The sequence below is a fragment of the Condylura cristata genome, unplaced genomic scaffold (genome assembly GCF_000260355.1).
Source record: "Condylura cristata isolate star-nosed mole 26May11 unplaced genomic scaffold, ConCri1.0 scaffold00034, whole genome shotgun sequence".
NCBI classification, from domain to species: Eukaryota; Metazoa; Chordata; class Mammalia; order Eulipotyphla; family Talpidae; genus Condylura; species Condylura cristata.
In genome coordinates, this window is record NW_004567135.1 from 5,136,553 (window position 1) to 5,158,502 (window position 21,950).

Below are 21,950 nucleotides of genomic sequence, written 5' to 3' on the forward strand. Positions count from 1 at the left end.
GGGGGAGCAGGGCCAGGTGCTCCTGGAAGAGCTCCTTCTCAGGCTGCGGGAAGTGGCCGCAGCCCAAAGTCCTGAAGGAGAAGAGGCGCTGGATGCGGGCCAGGGGGACATCCCCGGGCCTCTCCCCGAAGCTCAGCCCCTGCAGCTGCTCTGCCACGTCCAGTGATCCGCGCTGCTTCTGGGCCCTGCTGCAGGCAACACAAGCAGGGTGAGCTCTCCTCCCGCACAGGCCTCGGCCCTCTCCAGCCCGCCCATTCTGAGTCTCCCAGGTGGGGGCACTCACCTAAGCTGCCTGTGGAGGTGAGTGAGCAGCTGGTGGCGACAGGTGATGGAGACCGAATCGGCGACAAGGCAGGCAGTGGCATAGGGGTCCCGGTGGCCCAGGCACAAGGCCAGAAAGCGGCAGAGGTGAGCATAGAGCCCACTCGGAGGGCAGTGACTGACTCCACGGATGGCGACACTCAGCGAGTCGCAGATGGCATCCAGGGTAGAGAGACCTAGAGGAAGGCCCGGCGCTCAGCAGTCACAGGTGAGTCCCCTGCTTTCCCAGGCACGCACCCGCTGCAGGAGTGCGCCAAGCAGGGCCCTCGCCCGTCTCCCACTCGGGAAGTGGCAGGTGCGTCTCGGAGAGCCAAGTGCCAGGTAGGGAGTGGCGTGACTCACACACGCGAAATGGCTTCACCACCCCGGTCCCCTCGCACGGTGACAGAAGCCCAGAGAGGTTGAGAGTTCTGGGACTCAGACCAGGTTCAGAGGCCACCAGAAGCAGGTGCGGATCCGAAGCCAGAGCCCGGGCAGACTGGAGAGGCCCGGGGGCGAGGACCGGTGCAGCGGTCAGTTAGCATATTCACCTATGGCTACGGGGGTCGAAGGCCGTCTGAGCCGAGGACGAAGCTCCTTGTCTCTCTCCCTGTCTGGGCACGGGGTGGGCGGCTCTTCATTTCCAGCATCCCGTCTCAGCACCTCACATTCTCCTAGGGTGGTAGTGGGCCCCGGTGCCGGCACCTTCCCGCCTAGGAGGAGACCACCTTCCTGTGGCTTCTCCTCCACCACCCGTGTTCTCTCCTCTACAGCCTCGTCCCGGAGGCAGCAAAGAGCTTCTACACTCTCCTCAGCACCAGGGGCCCCTCGCAGTCGGCCCCCAGAAACAGCAACCCCCGGTGTGACATGTGACTTGTGCTCCCCTCCTCACCATCATACCTGTGGCCGAGTCTTCGCCGTCACTGGCCCTGAGGATCTCAAAGCTCATTTCCAGCTGGCTGTCAGTCAGCTCCTCCTCAGGGATGCTCCTCATGACCTCATAGCCCAGCAGCTCACCATGTCCCAACGGTGCCTTCTTGGCCCTCCGGCTCCTGCCCCGGAGGCCAGGATGCCCAGGGCCACTCTCTGGGGCAGCTACATTGTCAGTCTTCAAGCTAGGGCCCTTCGGAGCCTGGCCGCGGCCCCGACCCCGACCCCGGGAAGCTGTGCCCCGTCTCTTTGGTGCCCCTGCAGGCTGTACCTCAACTGAGACAGGGTCTTCCAGGTCACTGTCGTCGCTGAAGTTCACCTGGGAAAGGGAGAAGGGCCAAAGGGCCAAAGTAACTGGCTGGCCTGACGGCAGGTGGCGCTATGGAGGCGGCACCACAGGCCCTGGGGAGGACTTAATTACTTCCCACAATCACCCAGAGAGCCCTTCAGAGGCAGTAACTCAGGTGTGGGAGGAAGGAAGGAAGGGGAGAGGGGCCAGGAGGTAAGAGGGATAAGATGTAGGAACCAAGAGTTCAGGAAAGCGCCTTTTATCCAAAGCAAAGGTAGTCGGCCTTGCTGTGGAAGGTGCAGGGATCCTGCGGAGAAAAGACGCACCGGCGGCCGCACTGGGCCCGGGGAAGCTATTTCAGAGGCACCTGCTCCGTGGGACTCTTCCCCACCCCACCGGACACCAGCGCCACCCTGTCATCATCCCTTCTCACCTTGAGGCGCGTCTGGACCCTCTGCTGGACCCTGGGGGCCTTGGGAACCTCCGGCTTGCTCTCTGCAGGGAGCTCCTCAAACACAGTGAAAGGCACTCGCGGGCCAGCCTGCCTGGCCCTGCCTCGCGGCTGAGGTGTACGGGGTGCTCCTCCACCTTCCAAGCCTTTCAGAGGGGTGTTCCAGACAGGCCCCACCTGCTGGCGCCCCCGTCCCAAATGCTTCTGGTTCCGCAGTTTAGAGGGCTCTGAGCCTGGCAGCGTCTTCAGTGATGGAGGCTGCCAGCCCCAGGAGCTTCCGAAGAGTTGGGCAGTGCAGCAGCTGAGGCCAGTCAGTTTTGCAAGGGCCCGGATCAAGAGCAGGCTGGTGCGCCACGGCTCCAGGTGGGGTATCCGCGCTGCCACAAACTTCAGCCCTGACTCCAGGGCCTTCCCCAGGCTCTTGTCTGAAGGCCGGCTCAGCCCTTCCTGTGCCAGCTGTGTGTAAGCCTGAGCCAGGATCTCATCGAAGAGGCTCGGGACAGGGGAGGAGGAAGCGTTGTGATTCAGCGAGGCTTGGAGCGCATGGGCGAGGCGTTCGGCAGCTGCAGGGCAACCCTGCAGCACAACTTGCAGCAGCTCCAGCCCCTGGGACTCTTGGCCCATGGCTAGCTTTAACCCTGCTGTGACCAAGGCCCAGCGCAGACAGACGGTGGAGAGGACAGAGCTGGCACAGAGGGTGCAGTCACAGCTGGGCGAGTGGCTCAGGAAGCCAGGGCTGGGCTGGGGCCTGGTTTTCAGAATCGGGGACGAGTTGGTAGAGGGTGCAACGGGGCCAGGCTCCTTGGCCACAGTGGCCACCAGCTCCAGAGCGGGGCCTTTTAGGAACACCTCCTCTTCTGGGGGCTCTGGAGGGCGGCGACCCGGAGCCTGCTGCCTCCCCCTCTGCAGGTGGATCTTCTTCCCCGCGTCTGGGTGCTGGGGCAGTCCACCAAACTCTGAAGGGACAGTGGAGAGCATGAGAAAGCTAGAAAAAGTAATGCCAGCTACTTCCCGAGTACCCCATGGCAGTCCTAATACGTGAATCTACTTATTGATTACTCCTGTGTTAACGTTAAGTATTGGTATAGCTCGTTGTTCGTACCACAGTAAAAGAAAACAGCGTCCCCAGTGATTTCTTTGCCCACCAAGCAGCAGAGCAGCACAGCTCACTCTGCCCCGTATCTGCAGCGGGAGGCGGCGAGGCTCAGGCTGCGCCAGGAGGCTGAGTCCTCACCTGGGCTCCTGCCCCGCACCAGTCCGGTTACCCTGCCCAAAACATCCAATTTCTCAACTTTCTCATTTCACAAATGAAATGAAAGAGGTAAAAGTGGTTGATAAATGCTCCACAATGGGCCTCCCTGCTGGCCTAGGAGTTACAAAGGACTGAGTGTGAGCCCCGGCCTGGGAGTGACCCCCAGGAAGCAGCAGATCTCTGCTGTCTCCCCACTGCTCCCCTCAGCAGTGGGTTTCAGTGGCTCCCCGCTCTCTCTGGTGAGTCCTCTGACCGCCCCCACCCCCGTTCCAGTTCTGGCCTGCACTCCAGTTCTTCTATGCATAAATAATAAATAGATCTTTAAGAAAAAAAAATTTCCAAAAATGCTCCATAAATACATTTTATTATTAGTTCAAGCACCCCTGAGGATACTACCTTTGGGCTGTTCCACGGTAACCACTAGCCACGAGGCTATAAAGAGGTCAATGAATAAGGAACTGACCTTTAACTTTTACTTAAATTAAATTTACATCTAAATGACCAAACGGCAGGAGAAGGTGCTAAAAACTAGAACCAGGCAGGGTTAGTCCTTAACCCGCTGCGTGAAGAGGGCCACAGTCTAACAGCCAGCGTTTCACCCTGGGACCAGACCGCAGCAGGATCTTGTCAGGGCACCAAAGCGCCTCACAGGAAAATGAGTTGCAGTGGGCATGTCTCGAGCCCGGCCGGAGTGTGGCGGCTCACCTGTACAGGACTCAAGCAAGAACAGCACCTGCTGCAGGTCCGACTGGCAAAGGTCCAGGTCACCGCGGGCCAGCTCCAGCTCCCCCTTCAGCACCAGGAATAAGGCACACCTTGGCAGAGGCAGTGAGACCCGAAGCGTGAACTCCTTGGCTTTCCTGGAGTCTCTTTGCCCCTTTCTAGGCAAAGTCGTGGAAGACTCGCCCAGCCCCCCAGGTCCGACTACAAGGCCGCCAAGGGGAACCTCCACTCATCCCAACTCATCCCAACTCATCCCAACTCATCCTTCTGAGGGGGACGGGCTCTCCCAAAATGCATTCTTGGGGAAAAGGACCTTCTGGGAAAATAAAGGTGGACACTGTAGACTAGAGCTCCCTCTTGGGGGTTTATGCGCCTGTTCGCGTACGGAAGGACAGCTCAAGTCCTACAGAACATAGAAGTCTCAGGTCCTCCCTGGTGGTGCAACCAGTTAAAGCGCAGCACTATGAAGCAATCCCCAGCCACTGCAGCAAGAGTCTGATCCCCGGCCAGGGAGGTAACCCACAGGGTGCAGCAGACCTCTCCTGCCTCACCCTCTGCTCCCCTCAGCAATCTGTCAGTTCTGCTCCCCACTCTGTCTCTGGTGAATCCTCTCACCCCCCATACCTCTGGCCTATTCCCCAGCTCTGTATGCATAAATAAATAAATCCATATTTAAAAAAAGAAAATAGAAGTCTAACCTTGATGAACTCTTCATTTCCCACTTACTTAGCCAGGGAATGCAATGCAGTCTTCCACCCCCCTCAAACACAGCATGTTAATCTGCACAACAGTTTGGGAACCCATGGCCGAGAGCACAGGCACCAGGGTTCTGGAACTGCTGTCCTCTTGGCCCTGTACTCACTGCCGAGGTATCTGGAGCTTCGTGGTAAGTTTCAGGGCCTCTAAGCAGAAGGCCTTGGCTTCACTCACACTACCCAGGTGGCCCAGGCGGGAGACGAGCTTCTCAGAGCAGGTAAGCACCTCTGTAAGAACCTGCCATTTTTGTACCAGGTTTTCACCTGGAGCAAAGAGATAAGACCGTCATCACTCGGTGACAACCTGGAGCCTCTGGGACCACAACAGCCATCTGCCTGTGCGCCCCACAGGGTCCCGCTATCCTGCTCAGACTCACCATAGTCCAGAAACGATGTCTCCACTGCTGCTTTTTGAACAGAGAGCACATCACTGCCCATGAGGAGGAGGAGGATGCTTCGCAGGAGTTTGTGGGCGTCAATGAGTGCTATCTCGGGTGTCTGCCAGCCTGTCAGGTGGGGGAATAAGGAGTCATGTGGCCAGAACTTCTATTACATGACTACTAAGAGCAAATGCAAAATCTCTTCTCCTTATCCTTCTGCGCCCAAGGCAGTCAGAACTAATCAATCACAGAGCTCTTCCCTTTAGGAACACAAGGTCTCAGAATCCTTTTGAGTACCCAGGCAGTAACCTAGCAACCCACTGGCATCAGCAGAAGCACTGAAACTCATCTGCTACCCAAGGCTATTCTGTGCAGCCTCTAGGCAGGCTGGTTCACAACTTGAACAGCAGCAGAGACGGGGGCAAGCCACACATTGCCCAGGAAGGCCATCCACCTTATTCTTTCACCTTGGGCACAGAGCTGCTCCCCCAGGGAGGTGGAGAGACTGTCTGATGAGAGGCTAAGGTAGACTGCTACCACCTTCAAAGCTTGGACACGCAGCAGGTACCAGGCCTTGGATGACCTCTGGAGGGCAGGGTCCCGAAGCACGGACAGCAACAGAGAGGCACCCTCAGTCACCTGAGGGAAGGAAGGGCCAAAGGAGAGCAGAGATGTGAAGTCAGATGAGCAGCTCAGAGGTGAGATGCCTCTGAGATCACCTGGCCCACCCCTGCTTTTAGGAATGATAAAAACTAGGCCCTCCCTGGTGGCGCAAGGGATTAAAGCACAGCACTGTGAAGCTATCCACAGCCACTGTGGCATGAGTTTGGTCCCCCGCCAGGGGGTGACCCACAGGGCACAGCAGACCTCTCACCTCCTGCCCGCTGCTCCCCTCGGCAGGTACCTCAGTCCTCCTGTTCTGCTCCCCACTGTTTCTGGTGAATCCTCTCACCTCCCGCACCCCTGACCTATACCCCAATTCTTGTAAGCATACATAAATAAATCTTTTAAAAAGGAATGATACAAACTGTAGTGAAGCCACAGAGCGGGCACGAGCCCCAGCTGAGCCCCACAGCCAGCTCACGAGGATACGCAGCCCTTCGGGCACCCACTGGCCTCCAATCTGGGGCTCCCGTGCATTCGAGTTTCTAGTCCCAGGGCAGATTTTCTTCGCCCCGAGGAAACAGCAGAGACTGAGAAGGAAAATCTCTACCAGACGAGCACGGTGAGCAGCTCCCAGCGGAGGGCCCGGCTAGGAAACAGTGCCGCCTCACTGCGTTGGTGACATTCTCCCCAGCTCCGGGAGAACCTGAACTCCAGTAGCACATGTGCGCCTGACCTCTGGGGGTCAGGAAAGTGGCAAGTACCTTGCGGTGAGCACAGCAGAGTTGGCTCTGAAGTAGATCTCGCGTCAGGGAAAGGAGCAGGTATGTGTCGGAGGTGCGGTCCAGAAGCTGCAGGCTTGAGTCTGCCTCTGCCAGGTGTAACTAAGGGAGCAATCGGGGTGCCGGCGCTGCTAAGGGGGCACGAGACTTCCAGCTACACGGGCTGTTTTGAATACTAGCTCCACAGGAGCCATTCGAGCACTCAGTAAAATAGTCACTTAGTACAAAGCCGACTTAAGGAGTGAAAGGCAGGATCGTCCATCTAATAATAGCTTGCTGTGCGGTGGGGGGTCTCAGGGAAACCAATGCAATCAAGATACCGTGCCATCAGGGCGTGCGGGCCATGGGAGGGCGGGTGATTCTGCCCTTGGAGAGGGGGCATAAAAAGCTAGAGGCAGGGGACACTGACCTGAGCCTTGAGAAGTAGAAGCTTTAGGAGTTTTAGGATGGAGAGACTAATACAGAGAGGCTTGCGCAAAGAATGTCAAGTAACCGGTAAGGACTGGCATAAGGTTCACGGTGGGAAGCAGCGAGAAAAAAGCCTGAACCACACACAGAACTGTGAAGGTGTGCAACAAGACGTGAAGGGTCCAGACGGGTAATGGAGAAGACCCTGGACCCCGTTAAGCAGGAAGGAGATAAGATCAGGTCTGTGCCTACAGAGATCCTGCTAGCAGTGGTCAGCAGAGCATGGGGAGAGAGGAAGTAGAGGCCCAGAGGCCAGTGCTGCAGCAGTCCTGGGCAAGTGAAGAAGCATCAACGAGGACAGCAGCAACAGCTGGGAAAACAAGACCAGCGGAATCCCTGGTGCAGGATCTGTAAGGCTTACTGAATGGTTGGTTTGGCAATGAGGAGAGAGAAGCCACCCCTTCCCACAGTTACCCCACTCCCCCGTGCTCCAGCTGAACAGAACTAGAAGCTGCCCTTCAGGGCCCAGCTTATCTTCTCAGGGAAGACAAGACACGAAAGCCTGATCTCCGCAGCACTCGGCTGCAGCCCTCACCTGAGCGTCGCTGGGGCAGCCGAGGGCCAGGAGGAGCTGAGTGGCATGGCAGGAGGAGCCAGCTGCCTTGGCGTGGTCCTCCAACCTCTGGGAGACGATCCTCACAAGCAGCAGGACCTCCAGTGCCTGCAAGGGCTGGTCAGCCGAGAGCAGCATGTTGACCCAGACCCCGCAGAGGCCTCCGTTGCTACCCTGCCCCGCCCTTCGGCACCCGGTTTGACCTCAGGCCTGGACAGCACATGGCTATCCACACAGAGCCACTGTCAGCAATCCCAGGGGCCTGTGCCGGGAGCCGCGGGGGAGACTGTGAACCAGCCCACCCCTTGTTTTAAAGCCCAGTGGTGGTCAATAGCCAGGGCTGACTGAGCGCTTACTCTGTGCCAGGTGCTGTGCCAAAAGTCCTGTACGCATCAGCTCATTTCATCTTCATGGCAACTCTAATCCCAATTTCACGGATGAGAAAACCAAGACTCACATAGTTAGGCTGTTTGTCTAAGTTCACAAGACAGGTCTGTGGCAGCCAGCACTAAATCTAGGGCTGTGGCAGCGGCCCGGGCTCGTGCGCCAGACCGACGCCCCACGGCCCTCAGTCAGAGACCCTTTGCGTGCGGTGGCCTTTCTTGGAGGGTCCTGATGTAGGGCCAGGAAGGGCTACAGGGGGCCTCTGAAACCCCGACAGTGCATATAAAATGCAAACTTGTACCGAAAGGCATTTATGTATTTTTCTGAGTACATTGGTCTCAAATTATCTCATTGTAATAATCATGGCTGACATCTGAATATTCCATTTATAAACAACATCTTCCATGCATGATCTCATAGACTGGGAATCATACTTTGAGGCTGTCATCTTTTTTGTTAAGATTCATTTTTTTGTGCATACAAGTACTGGGGTACAAGCCAAGGTTGGGGGGTGTTGTGAGAAGTTTTACCAGAGACAGTGGGGAGCAGAACAGACAGATCCACTGAAATCCATTGCTGAGGGGAGCAGCGGGGAGACACACTGCTGTGCCCTGGGGGTCACTCCCTGGCTGGGGATTGAACTTGTGCTGCAGTGACTGTGGACAGCTTCATAGCGCTCCTCTTTAACCCCTTGCACCACCAGGAGTGCCTCCCACAGCCCTCATTTTAGAAATAAGAAAACTTGGGCTTAGAAAGTTAAGTAGTTAGAGCCTCCCTGGTAGTGCAGGGGTTAAAGTCTCAGTGCTGCAAGAATTTGATCCCCAACCAGGGAATGACTTTTCCTGTCTCCCTGCTCCTCCCCTCAGCAGTGTATTTCTGTAGACCCCCCTGTTCTGCTGTGTCTCTGATGAATCCTCTCACCTCACCCCTACCTCTGGGCCTTCACCCCAGTTCTTCTATGAATAAATAAGTAAAAATAAATTAAAAAAAAAAGGAGGGCCCTCCCTGGTGGCGCAGTGGGTTAAAGCGCAGCACTGCAAGCTAGCTTCAGCGCTTCAGTGTGAGTTTAATCCCAGGCCCGGAGGTGACCCACATGGCTGGCAGACCTCTCCTGAACGCCTGCTGCTCCCCTCAGCAGTGTACTTCGTCGATCTGCCTGTTCTGCTCCCCACTCTGTCTCTGGTGAATCCTCTCACCCCCTGTACCTTTGGCCTATGCCCCAGTTCTGTATGAATGAATAAATCTTTTTTTAAAAAAAGGAAAGTTAAACAGCTTAGCTTGGACTAATACATAATGGGGCCTGACTCAGACTCAGGGGGACTGATAGAGCCCACAAGAATGCCAGGCCTCTGACCAGCCACGCAAGTCAAAGATGAAGAGTGGAGTTCCTGGTCTGTGCCAGAGCCCTGCCCTGTACCTTTGCCAGCAGCTGGTAGAGGGCGGCCAGGATCTGCAGTGAGGCCGCTGTCTGCTGGAGACTCCGCACAGCTGGGGCCTGCCCCCCTGTGAGCACCGCCTTCCACAGGGCCAGCGCTTGGTCCAGGCAGCTGGACTGGGCTGCATGTGGGAAGAGAGGGACCAGCCACACTCTCAACATGAGACATCTAGGGAGGACAAGGCCTCCTTCGTAAGCCCTCTGCGCTGGCTGTGCCCCTGGCCTGCGAGGCCAGACTCTCCCACTCCCACCGCACCCGGAGCACACCACGCCCTGTGCCCACCGGTGTCTGCGGCCAGGTTGAAGGCGATGTTGCTGTACAGGAAACGATCTTCCTGGAGCTTGTCTTCATAGTTCAGGTCGTTGACTTCAAATTCCTCCAGGTTACGAGGGGCCTGGGCTCTTCGATCCCGCTCGATACCCTGGATAGGGGGGTCAGGGTCACGAAAAGCACTGGTACTAGTTCTGGGGCTCAGGGAGGACAGCCTCGATACCCCTGTCGGAGTCCCGCAGAGCCACACTCACTTCCTGCATTCTGGCCTCAAGTGTACAGATGTAGAGCCAGAGCAGGGCCTGTGCTTTATCATCCAGAAGCTGGGCCTGGGCCTGGGCCTGGGCACCAGGCCCCACTGACTCCAGAAGCTGCAGTGCTTCCCGGACAGCATCGAGGGCAGAGCTGCGAGAAGAGGGTGCCTGAGCCGAGCCCTCCGCACGGCGGCTGGCCTCAGCCTGAGTGCCAGGGTCACAACCTGAAGGCCCCCCCCACCCCGAGATGCACAGCAAGGGGCCGGGCTTGGAGGAGGGTAGCGGAAGCGAGGGCAAGGTGCCCAGTGCCCCCCCAGGTGTTCCGCTCACCAGTCGGTCTGCTGGGCAAAGTCGTGGTAGCAGAGCACCTGAGCCAGTTCCACCAGGTGTGTGGCTCGTGCCCACGCCCCAGCGGCCGTTTCCTCTGGGCTCAGCTCCAGCAGGTCGCAGATGATGTTGAACCGCTCCTGCCCCGTGTTGGCCCGCACCGCCTTGTAAGCCTGCAGCTCCTCCCTCAGCAGGAAGACCAGGGCCTCCGGGTCCCAGCCGCTCAGGCTGTCCCGCAGCGTCCTGAGAGAGGGGCAGGTCAGCACCACAGGAAGCCGGGGAAGCACAGAGCTCTGCCACGGGCCAGCAAGTCCCAGCCATGGCTCACAGACAGTGCAGGAAGTCTCCAGGGATGAAAGTAGCAAGAACACTGTTGCCCCGTGCCTAGCACAGCGGCTGGCACAGGGTAGGCACTCAAAGAATAGGAACAGAGGCACTAGTGCTTTTCAGCTATAAGCGCACACATGACCAAAGGCACAAGAAGCCAGGAGTAAGCATGGGGTCAACATGGTTGTCCCTCCCCACCAACTCACCTCAGCTGTAGCTCCCTGTCTCCAGCTTTGGCTGCGTCCATCTTGACCCGGACCCAGAAGGAGACTGGCTCCGTCATGTGTTCTAGGCCACAGGGCCGGAGGGCTTCCAGCCAAGATGTGATCATGCTGCAGCCTTGGGCCGGCTTACCCAGTTTCTTTAAACTCTCTACATGCAGCCTGAAGCACCTGTGCAGCTGAGGAAGCGACCAGGCCCAGATGGAGAGAACCGACGAGGCAGGCACAGGTGCTCACACCTGCTCCTCCTGCCCCCAGCCCGCCCAGGGAGAGAAACCCAAGAAACCCAGTACCTGGGTGGTCTCGGCCTGAGGCTTCAGTCCAGCCCACCCACTCACACCGCACCCCTGTGGGCGCGCCCCTCCTGCGGTCCTCAGCAAGTCCCGACCTGGGAAGCCATCCTTGACTTCTCTCCTTCTCCCACAGCCAGCCTCCCAGAAGGCTAAACCCCGCCTTCGTGTCCCCACCACCTCTTCCCAGCTTCGGCCCACCCGCCCTTTCCTGCCTAGGCCGGTGTTACCCTCATGCTCCTTTAGCCAGTAACGCTTGAAAAACCCGGAAGGCCAGTCTGCTGCTGTAGCTCCACCCCATCCTTTGAGGCTCATCAGCCTCCCTCAAGGTGAAAACCGAGGCCCTCCGCGGCCTGTCTGCCACCAGCCCACCCACCAGTGCACGGCTATGCTTCGCTTTAAGGCAGTGGTTCTCAGGCTGGTGTCCCAGGACTACCAAGGAACCTTGGGTGCCCAGATGACTGGGCTCCTGCACCAGAGATTCTGATGAAATTAGCTTGGGGCAGGAATTAGAATTTTCTTTTAAGTTCACTCCATTGACTTTAATGTGCAGCCAGCTTGAGAACCACTGGCCTGGGACAGGCCAAATATAAACAAGTAAGTCAATCGAGGCCTCCCTGCTGGTGCAAGAGGTTAAGCCTCAGCACTGTGAAGCTATCTCCAGCCACTGTAGCACCAGGTCAATCCAGCCAGGGAGCTGACCCTCCTGTCTCACCCTCTGCTCCTCTCAGCAGCATGTTTCAGTTGACCCACCTGTTCTGAGCCCCACGCTGTCTCTGGTGAACCCTCTCACCGCCCTGCACCTCTGGCCTGCACCCCAGTTCTTGTGCATAAATAAATAAAGCTTTCATGTCACTCAAATCCTCTCCACCCCTACCCCCACCCCCAATAAAACCTCCCTTCCTGCTCTCATACCTTATCAGGAGGCAGCTGAAGACAGGTGCCTGGCTCCACTGCGCCCAAATGCTGACAGAGAGGCTCAGAGATGACACAGGCCTCCTCATAGAGCTTATGAAAATAGAAGCTGTAGGCCAAGTTGCTGGTGTAAGAGGCTGTGGGAGAGAGAAGAGACCACTGATCACAGAAATGGTTCCCTTTGGGGCCCTCCCTGGTGGCAGGGTTAGGATGCAGCACTGCAAGCTCACCACAGCTGCTTTGGTGAGAGTTCGATCCCTGCCCCAGAGGTGACCCACAAGGCACAGCAGACCTCTCCTGTCGCCCGCTGCTCCCCTCAGCAGTGTACTTCATCGATCTGCCCGTTCTGCTCCCCACTCTGTCTCTGGGGAATCCTCTCACTGCCCCCACACTGCTGGCCTATACCCTCGTTCTGTATGCACAAATAAGTAAATCTTTAAAAAAAAAAAAGAAAAAGAAATGTTTCCCTTTGGAGGAATGACTGACAGCAACAGAGAACACAACCTGTGGCCAGCCCAGTGGCTCACAGATGAGACAGTAGCCACTGTCATCTGGGGTTACGAAAGGGGCGGCTCTCCCTTTCCTGTTCCCTTTCCTGCCCCGCATTCCAGCAAGGTAAACCCACACCGGAAAGCACTCCATGCCTGTTTTACAAGAGCCAAGGCCTCATTTCCACCCAGGCCCCAGCTCACCTCACAAGTGGAGCTATCTTCATCTTCCCCCAAGGTCAGCATCTTAGCATACCTGCCCCGGCCTGTCCCTCAGCAGTCTCTCTCTGCTTCAGTTCATGGAAGTTACACTGGCCATCTTGCTGTTCCAGAACACACCAGCCTCTTCTGCCTACGGCCTTGGCGCTGGCTGTTTCCTCTGCCACCGGCCTCCCTCCCTGGGGTTACACAGCTGCCTCCCCTAGAGCTTCCAAGTTTTGCTCATGTTACCCTCTCAACAAGGCCTATCCTAAGCACCCTATTAAAAAGTAACGTCCCCCTGAGTCCCTAATTCCTTTTCTTAGATGGTTCTATCTTTCCTTCCCTCCTGTATTTCTAACGTTTCGACAATTTGCTAATTTATTGAGTCTGTTAATTTCTTTCTTCCTAAATAATAATGAGGCTCAGCGGCCCTCCCTGGTGGTGCAACAGGATAAAGTGCAGCACTAGGAAGCTAGCTAGCCTCCAGTTTCAGCACTAGTTGGATCCCAGCCAGGGAGGTGACCCACAGAGTGCAGCAGACATCTCCTGCCCCACCCTCTGTTCCCTTCAGCGGTGGGTTTCAGTTGATCTGCCTGTTCTGCTCCCCACTCTGTCACTGGTGAATCCTCTCAACTCCCCCCACCTTTGGTCTGTAACCTAGTTCTTGGAATGCATAAATAAATAAAGCTTTTTAAAAACAGACAAAGATAACCTAGACTTCTAGTATAGTAGCCACACTGTCAGGATGCTGCAGCTGGCAGGGCACAGGAGGGTCTGAGCTGTGCTGTAGCTGACTGAATGTTGGTCACAACATGTACTCTCTGAATTTGTACTGTTCTGTGTGCATATTTCAATAAGGAGTGGGGAGAGACATGTGGACATGCTTCTGTGTATGTATACATAGTATATCTCTAGAATGATACACAAGAAGCTGATGTTAGATGCGTCTATGGAGGAAGACTTGGGTGACCAGGACTAGGAGCGTCAAGGGGCTTCTCTGCATGCCCTTTGTACAATTTGAATGTTGGACCATGTGGATGATTTAGCTGGTTTGAATTTTTTAAGTTATGCATGGTCTTTACAATTTAAATATATTGAAAGGTCATAAAGGGTCATATGAGTTTCAAATGTTTTCATGAAACAAAATATCACATCAGATTTCAAAGTCACTGAAAAAACACCATGCCGCCTGCTAAATTAGCCTCATCACTTCTCTGCTGCTATTAAACATAGAGAAACCGGCAGCTATAAACGTCTCTTTCATTGCGTCATTAAACCATATGGCGCACCCAGCGTCAGAACCACTCAGCAAGCGCTAAACACTGTCCAAGGACTGATGACCCTCCCAAGAACCCAGTGTCTGGGCCCCAAGGCACTCACCAGTCATCCCCAGGCAGTCAGTCAGTTCTTGACCCGACAGGCCCTGTAAGGCCTCCAGCATCCAAACCACTGTAGATTTGCAACTCTCCACTAGGCAGGCCAGGTCAGCTACAGCAGCTCCCTGAAGGGTTTCAGAAGAGGCATGACAGGTCCAAAGTGACACCTACCCAGCCCATGCCCAAGGCCAACCCCAAGTTCTACTGCAGGCAGTTGAGCAAACCCAGAATAAGTTCCTTAATTCCTAGGCAGTACCTGCCGGCCTTGAGCAAAGTCATAAATCACCACAGTGTAGAGGTGAAGTGCCTGAAAGTGCATCTGTACCAGAGACTGGTGCTGCTTGGAGGAGTCCTCACAGACCTGAGGAAGGGAAGAGGAGGCCGGTTAGAGGATGGAGATAAACCATAAGCTCTGAGTCCTGAGGCTGCCACAGCCCAGGGAGAAGGTAGGACATTAGGGGGCCAGTGTCCACTCAGGTAGCCTAGGCTGCTGGCTGGCTGGCTGGCCAAGCACAGCCCAGGGTGTAGCTGATCAAGGGAGGGAGCTGGGGTTTCTAAATCTTATTTAAAACCTTGGGTTGACAGTGAGTCCACAGCACCTCATTCCCACCCTACCTCTAGGTTCTTAACTCACACCATCCCGCAGCTGCCGGACGAGGGAGCAGAACCCATCAAGAAAAGCAAAGAGATCCAGAATAGCATCTGGTTCGTAGCGCCTCTTGGTGCCTCGCTCCAGGCCTGAGAGGAAGAACTGGCAGCTGTCACACAATGCCCGCAGTGGGGGTGATGGTGCCTCCAAACTGTTGTTCAGGACAGCTGATGCCTTGATCAGAAGTTTGGCCACTTCCTGGGATCCTCCCTCCCCGACCTGTAGCAGCTCAATCCCCAGCTGGCAAAGCTGGAGGCTGGGGGCCAGGCTGGTATTCCTTAAGTAATCACGGGCCTGGTCCAGTGCCCTGGTGGCCTTGGTGTGGTGGCCACTCCAGCAGAGGCGACGGCAGTGTTCCAGGGTGAGCTCCATGAGGCAGAGGGCCCTCTGGGAAGAAAGAGGCCCAGAAGCGCCTCCTCCCGCATCCACCAAGGTGCTGATCACATGCTCTGAGAGCAGGTCATGTAGGAAATCAGCATCTGCTTCACTCAGCGCAGGCCCACTGGTATCAAAGAACTGGTGGGCGGCTACCACTCGACAGGCCGTTGGAGAAGCAAAGTGCGGAACCTCACAAGGGGTGCTTTCGTCCTCCAAGAGCACCAGAAAGCTCAAGGCCTTTAGCCGCGCTGAGAATGCAGCTCGCCGCTCCACCAGGGCTTCTGCCCCCTTCCAAAGAAGAGAAAAGCTGCCCCGAGCCACAGCCTCATAGTCCTGAGGAGCAGCTTGACGAGGGCATTGCAACAAGCAGGCGTGGAGGGGCTGGGCAAGACGGAGTGTAGCCTCTGGGGTTCCCTGCGCAGCAACATTCCGCATTAAGATGAAAAGAATTCGTTCCAGGTAGAGGGGTGGGCGCTGGGGGGTAGACACTAAGTAGCCACTGCAAGCCAACTCTGCCAGCTCCAGCAGGCTCTCCAGGTGCCCAGGGCAAGCCATCTTGGCAGTCAGCTGCTGGTTGCAAGCCCTCAGGATGGCATCACAAGCTTGTCTTCTCTCTGCATCAGATCGGCAACTGGAAGAGTGGGCCGGAGGCTTGGACAGGAATTCCTAGGAGGAAAGGAAGCTGTGAATGGGGCTAAGAATAGGATGAAAGAGGTAGGAAAAGAAACTAGAATGGCTGCTCCGGAGACAGCTCCTACTGGTCTAGCTCTTCAGATACGGCAAAAGTCGAACAAGCAGCTTGTAACCCACGAGTATCAGAGCCAGGCAGCATCCTCACCTTCAAGTCAGGCAGCAGCCTTTCAGCTTCCTTCGGGCTGCTTAGCAGAGTCGCAAAGTTGACTCCTTTGAAGCGCCTCATGGCTCCCGAAAGCTACGGAAAAGACGATTAGGGTAAGCAGAGGTGATTCGGAAAGGAGCTGAGCTGAGGACCCCAGAAGGGCCCGAAAACCGCGAAGGACGGGGAGAAGAACCCCATCAGGCGGAAAAAGGGCCTCAAGACAGGACGTCGAGCTCCAAGGTACACTGATGTCCCGCTGCCCCTCGCACCGGCCCCATCACCCAGAGCCCCCGCGCCCCCGCGCCCCCGCGCCCCCGCGCCCCCGCGCCCCCGCGCCCCCGCGCCCCCGCGGCGGGCTCCGCCGCGCTCCTCAGCGGCTCCTCTGGAGCGGCCCCTCGGCGGCCCGAGGTCGCCCGACTCTCCCTCGCACCGGGCCGCCGCCTCCCTCCAGTCAGCCTTGGGGACCCCCACTCAGCTGGGCGCGCACACACACGCTCACGAGTGTCTCCGGGTCTTACCCATCCGGAGGTCACACTCCTCGTCAGGTCCAGGACTTACCAGTCAGACGAAGAACCCCGCGAGGAGCCAAAACTGAACCTTCGTTTCCGCGCCAGCCCCACCTTTCAAATATCCACGGCGACCAATCAGCGAGAAGTGCGTAACGCTGGCGAGCCGCGCGGCACGCTGGGAGTTGTAGTTTACCCGCCGCGGGGCGTTTCACCCGGAGCCGGCCAGCGGGGTCTGGTGTTCTGGGCGTTAAGGCCTCGGGGATGCTGGGGCGGGGTGGGGCGGATATCCTCACTTTTTCCAGTTAGGGTTGAGGTTCTTCCTCAGCTAACCCTAGTTCAGTCGCTATCAGGAGAGCCAGGCCCCGACTTCTTTCTTATCTTGAGTGCTCAGAAAGTTTAAATTTCAGAGAAGAGAAATAGACTAGAAAACAAAAAGAACTTGGGAGCACATCTGGTTTGGGATACTGGTTTGGGATACTAAGGTGGGGAGGCGGCACGGCGTACCCTCCCCTGGAATCTTTTAAAATCGTTTTCTGGGGTCACCAACCTTGAATACCACCGTGGTCACCGACATTCAGCTCTCTGCCTTCCAGCCTTGATGCTTCAGCATCGACTGGACTAGTTTCAGAGAGCCGGACCTAGCACTCCTTGATAAGGGATGGAGGGAAGGGCGCTGTGGGCGACTGGAACTAGAAAAAAGGCATTCATTGGGATCCTTTGCAGTCATTAACAACATGCTGATAAATACTAACCCTGACTGTTCAGATTCAGTCGGCTGGCTTCTCTTCTCTTCCCCCACCAAAGAATTCGGCTCAGTCTGGGCTTGGGGCTGGCTGTTTCTTCATGAACTCTGTAGAGAACATCCTTCTCTACTGCGGTGTTTCTTCATCCTCTTCCTCCTTCAGGACTTGAAAATCTATCAGGGAAGACTACTTAAAATAAGAACAAAAAACAATAATGTCGCCCAAGAATCATAGGGTTGGGGGTGTCAGGAGTAATATTAATGCAGATGCTAAACATATGTTGCAAGCGTTACAGAGAAAGAGCCTGGAGGGCAAGCAGAGAGGAGGCTCCACAAATGTGTGGTCATGAGGGCATCTAACTTCTCAGGACTCATTTGCTCTGGCTGACACCCCTAGGACTTTTTCCTCTGTATATATATACACACATATTCATATACACATACATATTCATATATACATACATATTCATATACATATACATATTCAATATACATCGTGTATTCAATATACAAATACATACATTTATATGTACATATATATACACATACTGGATTTTAAACCCCTCAAAACCAGAGAATTTATTCTTCTTTATTCCTTTTTCTACTTCTCACAAAAAATAGGAAGTTCTTTATCTCTATCAAAACATCAGTGATTACTAAACAGTATGAACCAGGTCACATAAGTCAATCCCTTGCCTGAATCCCAGGTTTATTAAGAGGTTGCACGGAATGGGAGAAAGGGCTTTGCACTTGAATCTGAACAGCTGACTGGGTCCCAGCTCATCTTAATTTGTGAAATCCAAATAGTAACATTAAACCTCACTATCTTCCTAGAGGTTCCTGCCAGCCTTGAAATGCTTTCTAAAAACACTAACAGTGCTTTGCAATGTTTAAAAAGCTTGTGTTATATGTACTGACACATAAAGATGTCAGAGATACATGACTGATTGTTACAGTCTTCCTGTGGATTTAATTGTTTTAAAACAGAAAAACAAGATATGCTGTTAAATAAAAAAGTGCAGATCAGCATGAATGGAATGGTACGATGCAGTTTTTATTAAAAAAACATGGATATTAAATCTGTGCTAGACTCTAAACATTTAAGAGTGGTATGAAGAGTGGGATTTAGGGAAACTCATCTTCTGCAGTTTATGTTTCTATCTGCATATATGAAATTATATTTCAGTACTTATATGTCAGTATAAATTACTTTAACATAAACACTCACATTCAAATATTTATATTAAATGTGTATGTCTGTATTTGCATTAGACTATTTTAGTTATTGTAATAAAAAAAAGACCCTTAAGCTAAAGCTGACTTTTTATCATGTTAGACTCAATCCCAAGATGGCAAACTTTTTTTGTTGTTTTATAATTCTATTTTGTGATTCAGTGGGGAAGGGGTGGCAAAAGTAATGAAAGGGACAGGGAGGGGGCCCTCCCTGGTGGTGCAGTGTTAAAGCACAGCACTATGAAGCTAGCCCCAGTGGCTTCAGCATGAGTTCGACCCCCGGCCAGGGAGGGACCCACAAGGCGCAGCAGACCTCTCCTGTCTCCCTGCTGCTCCCCTCAGCAGTGGATTTCAGTCCATCTGCCTGTTCTGCTCCCCACTCTGTCTCTGGTGGATCCTTTCACCCCCGCACCTCTGGCCTGTACCCCAGTTCTGTGTGCATCAATAAATCTTAAAAAAAAAAAAAAAAAAAAAAGGACAAGGAGAAACATAGGACTGGCTTTAGGAGAGCAGTGGTGGAGAAGGGGACCCTACACCCACCAAAGGGCAATGCCTGCATCTGGGAACCCCCTGCCTTCCCTGAGTGCTGAATTTCCAGGAAGAAGCCATCCTCCAGGCCTCAGAACTCGGTGCTGCCTTCGTGCTTCAGTTCTCCTATCTCTGCCGCTTGGCTTCTGGTTGCTGCTCTTCTCAGCATCACTTCAAAGCTCCAGATCAAATAATCATGTGTCCAGCTGCAAAGTCAGAAAATCAGGAGTCTCAGTGCAAGATGGTGGTGTGTATCATGCCTGACCCCAGGCTGACCTTTCCACTTGAGGAAGAGGAAATGAGGTCAAGTGGAGAGTACTGACACCCTACACAGCTACTCACATCCCCTGAAGGAGAAGGCCTCTCAGATAGCTTGATACTTCTGCTTGGGCCTGGACCAAGGATAAACATTTCTGGGAATCACCCAACCACTGGGATACACTAGAAAGTTCTGCACCCCATTACAACCCCATCCATTTATTCTCACACCCAAATCCAGATAAGTTCAGTGGATTGAAAGTTTAAAAATAAAATATGAAAGCAAATATTTATGAAGTGCTTACACTGTGGGCCAAGCAATGTCCTAAGCACTTAAATAATGCATTAATCTTCACAAAGACCTGTGGGGTAGAAACTGTACTGTCAGGCCATTTTACAGATGATGACAGTGAGGCAAAGATCTGACCCCCGGCTCTTGACCAGTTCCCTGTGCCGCCCTTCAGCACAGCATCATGAGTGGTGTTTGGGGTCCGTGTGTATTTGATGAACCAGTGCTTCATTTGATCCATATGGACACATACCCCAGTGTGGTTCAGTTGGCCAAGGCTAAACACTCCTTATGGCTTGCCCTTCTCCAGGGACAAGGCATGGGATGAGAGAGCAGGGTTCGAGGGGGAGGGCAAGTAGGTGAAAGCCCAGGGGACACAGGCAGTAAGATGCAAGATTTAATCTTGGTTTTGCCATTCACTCGAGACATGACCTTCACTTTTTTTTTTTTTTAAAGATTTATTTATTTCTACATACAGAACTGGGGTATAGGCCAGAGATGTGGGAGGTTGAGGGGATTTACCAGAGACAGAGTGGGGAGCAGAATAGTCAGACTGATGAAGTACACTTCTGAGAGGGGAAGCGGGGAGACAGGAGAGGTCTGCTGTGCCCTGTGGGTCACCTCCCTAGCCAGGGATTGAACTCATGCTGCAGTAGTTGCAATAGTTTCATAGTACTGTGCTTTAACTCATTGTGCTACCAGAGAGGGCCCCACTTGAGACATGACCTTTAAATGGACTTTCATCTTTAGTGAAACACTTCACCAGCACCTAGTAATACATGTGGTATTTAATAGGTGCTCAATATAATGTTTTAATTTCAAATGAACAGTCTCTAAGCTATCTCTGCATTCTTAACACCCTTTGAGTCTGATGAGAAGGGATTCGCCCCACTGTCTCCAGCCTTTTTTAAGAGAGTTCAACAACTAAGTCTCAGGGCTACCGCTGGGATGGTGTGAATTCAACCCCTGGCCAGGGAGCTGACCTACATATGGCACAGCCATCTCACCCACTGCTCCCCTCAACAATGTACTTCAGTAGATCTGCCTGTTCAGCTTCCCACTGTCTCTGGTGAAGCCTCTCACCCCTCCTCCACCTCTGACCTCCACCCCAGTTCTTGTATGCATAAATAAATAAATCTAAAAGAGAGTTCAACAGAAACAAAGTTAAAGGAACTTCATTAGTGTAACTCCTCCATCTCCATTTCCTTTTCTCTTAGGAAACTGAGGCTTCAGTAATTAGTCATCTAAAACAACTTATCATTAAGTAGGCTCTAGGGTCTAGTCCAACAGACTTCCCAAGTGGGCAGCCCTTGACAAGTCAAGTGTGATCTAGCCTGTCTCCCTCCAGACACACGCTGAGCTTCGTTGTGAGCAAGCCTCCCACTTGTATGTGTAGGGGGGCAGAAAACGAGTAGACAATCTCCCCCTCTGAAAGATCAGAGTATGGCAGGGAGAGATGCACCAAGTCTACAGATAGCTATAAGATAGACCTTGGTCCAGTTCAATAGTCAGGAAGAGGAAGTAGTTATTGGAGCGGACCGTCTTGCTCTCAAGACAGGGGAAGGAAAAGATGTTTTCCTAACCACAACCTCAGCTTGTTCCCTTCAGCCTGGGTGGGAGAACATGTGTTTCTTTCTGCTCTGAACAGGGGCCTGAGTCCACCCCCCACCCACCCCAGCCCGGCTCAGCCTTGGGCCCCTGCAGAGGCCACCCAGGCTGCTGAGGCTCCCCCAGCGCTAGCGATGTTCTCTTCTCACATGTTGGGACTGGCAGGCCTTGGAATCCCTTGCATCTTCCTGTCTGGGAAATGGTCTAGGACCAGAGGGAAAGCTGTCAATCCCTTTCCAGAACAGGTGGGTTCCCTTGCCCATTTTAAGCACATTCCAGGACACACCCTTAAGCCTATTCTCCCCACCCTTTTTAAAGCTGGCTCTGCTTCCCCTGAGAAGCCCAAGTTTTGGTGGGAGGAGGAAAGGCAGATAGAATCAGAGGTGAGGCAGGGAGGGGCCGGCAGAGCTGGTGTTCCCAGTAGTACTGTTTCCTGTCCTGGTGGCTCTGTCACCCTCAAGGAGGCTGGGTGGGGAAGAGTCAGGTACAGACAAGATGTCCCACTGTTCTCTCCCCTGGGCAGTTTCCCTTGGGTTTCAAGCAAGGACGCAGGACCTGAAAGGTCCAGGTGACGCTGGACAGGCAGTGCATTCACAGCCAGAGAGGCAGAGGGCAGGGAGAAGCTTGTTCCTGCAATGGGGGCCTGGGCTTGCTCCAAGGGGTGGCCAGAGAAGTAGCCCAAGCACCTGGGATTTTTGCTCAGTGGCTTGGACATTTATCCCACGTGCTAGAGAAACTTTCATCCTGGCTGTGTAGCAAGGGCTTTGTCTGCAGTGGGGAGACAAGCCTGTCTCTGTGGTAAAGAGGGGCCTCAGGCATTTCCCACCCAGTTCTGCTAAGTGGTCATTCTCCAGCTCTCACTGTAAGGGGAACCTCTGTCCTTCACCGGAGGCTACTGAGGTGACACAGGTGAGGAAGAGTAAGTCAAATCAGCGAATGACTG

At 54.2% G+C, this 21,950-nt stretch overlaps 1 protein-coding gene across 1 annotated transcript in view; it reads right to left on the reverse strand.

Moving 5' to 3' along the window:
- The window catches only part of ESPL1 (extra spindle pole bodies homolog 1 (S. cerevisiae)), a 19,896-nt gene extending 3,476 nt beyond the window's left edge, over positions 1-16,420 (reverse strand). Inside the window, exons 1-22 of the mRNA XM_004692706.2 lie at positions 16,399-16,420; positions 15,841-15,933; positions 14,610-15,668; positions 14,232-14,336; positions 13,980-14,100; positions 11,911-12,047; positions 10,691-10,884; positions 10,161-10,400; positions 9,831-9,981; positions 9,589-9,727; positions 9,288-9,427; positions 7,469-7,603; positions 6,448-6,567; positions 5,548-5,719; positions 5,078-5,206; positions 4,808-4,964; positions 3,928-4,037; positions 1,953-2,926; positions 1,201-1,549; positions 852-1,013; positions 284-497; positions 3-188 (exon numbers count right to left, since the gene is read on the reverse strand). Coding sequence (XP_004692763.1) covers positions 3-188; positions 284-497; positions 852-1,013; positions 1,201-1,549; positions 1,953-2,926; positions 3,928-4,037; positions 4,808-4,964; positions 5,078-5,206; positions 5,548-5,719; positions 6,448-6,567; positions 7,469-7,603; positions 9,288-9,427; positions 9,589-9,727; positions 9,831-9,981; positions 10,161-10,400; positions 10,691-10,884; positions 11,911-12,047; positions 13,980-14,100; positions 14,232-14,336; positions 14,610-15,668; positions 15,841-15,921 — 5,075 coding nt within the window. The 5' untranslated portion in view covers positions 15,922-15,933; positions 16,399-16,420. The remainder of the gene's footprint in view (positions 1-2; positions 189-283; positions 498-851; positions 1,014-1,200; positions 1,550-1,952; positions 2,927-3,927; positions 4,038-4,807; positions 4,965-5,077; positions 5,207-5,547; positions 5,720-6,447; positions 6,568-7,468; positions 7,604-9,287; positions 9,428-9,588; positions 9,728-9,830; positions 9,982-10,160; positions 10,401-10,690; positions 10,885-11,910; positions 12,048-13,979; positions 14,101-14,231; positions 14,337-14,609; positions 15,669-15,840; positions 15,934-16,398) is intronic.
- Positions 16,421-21,950: the final 5,530 nt, after the last annotated feature.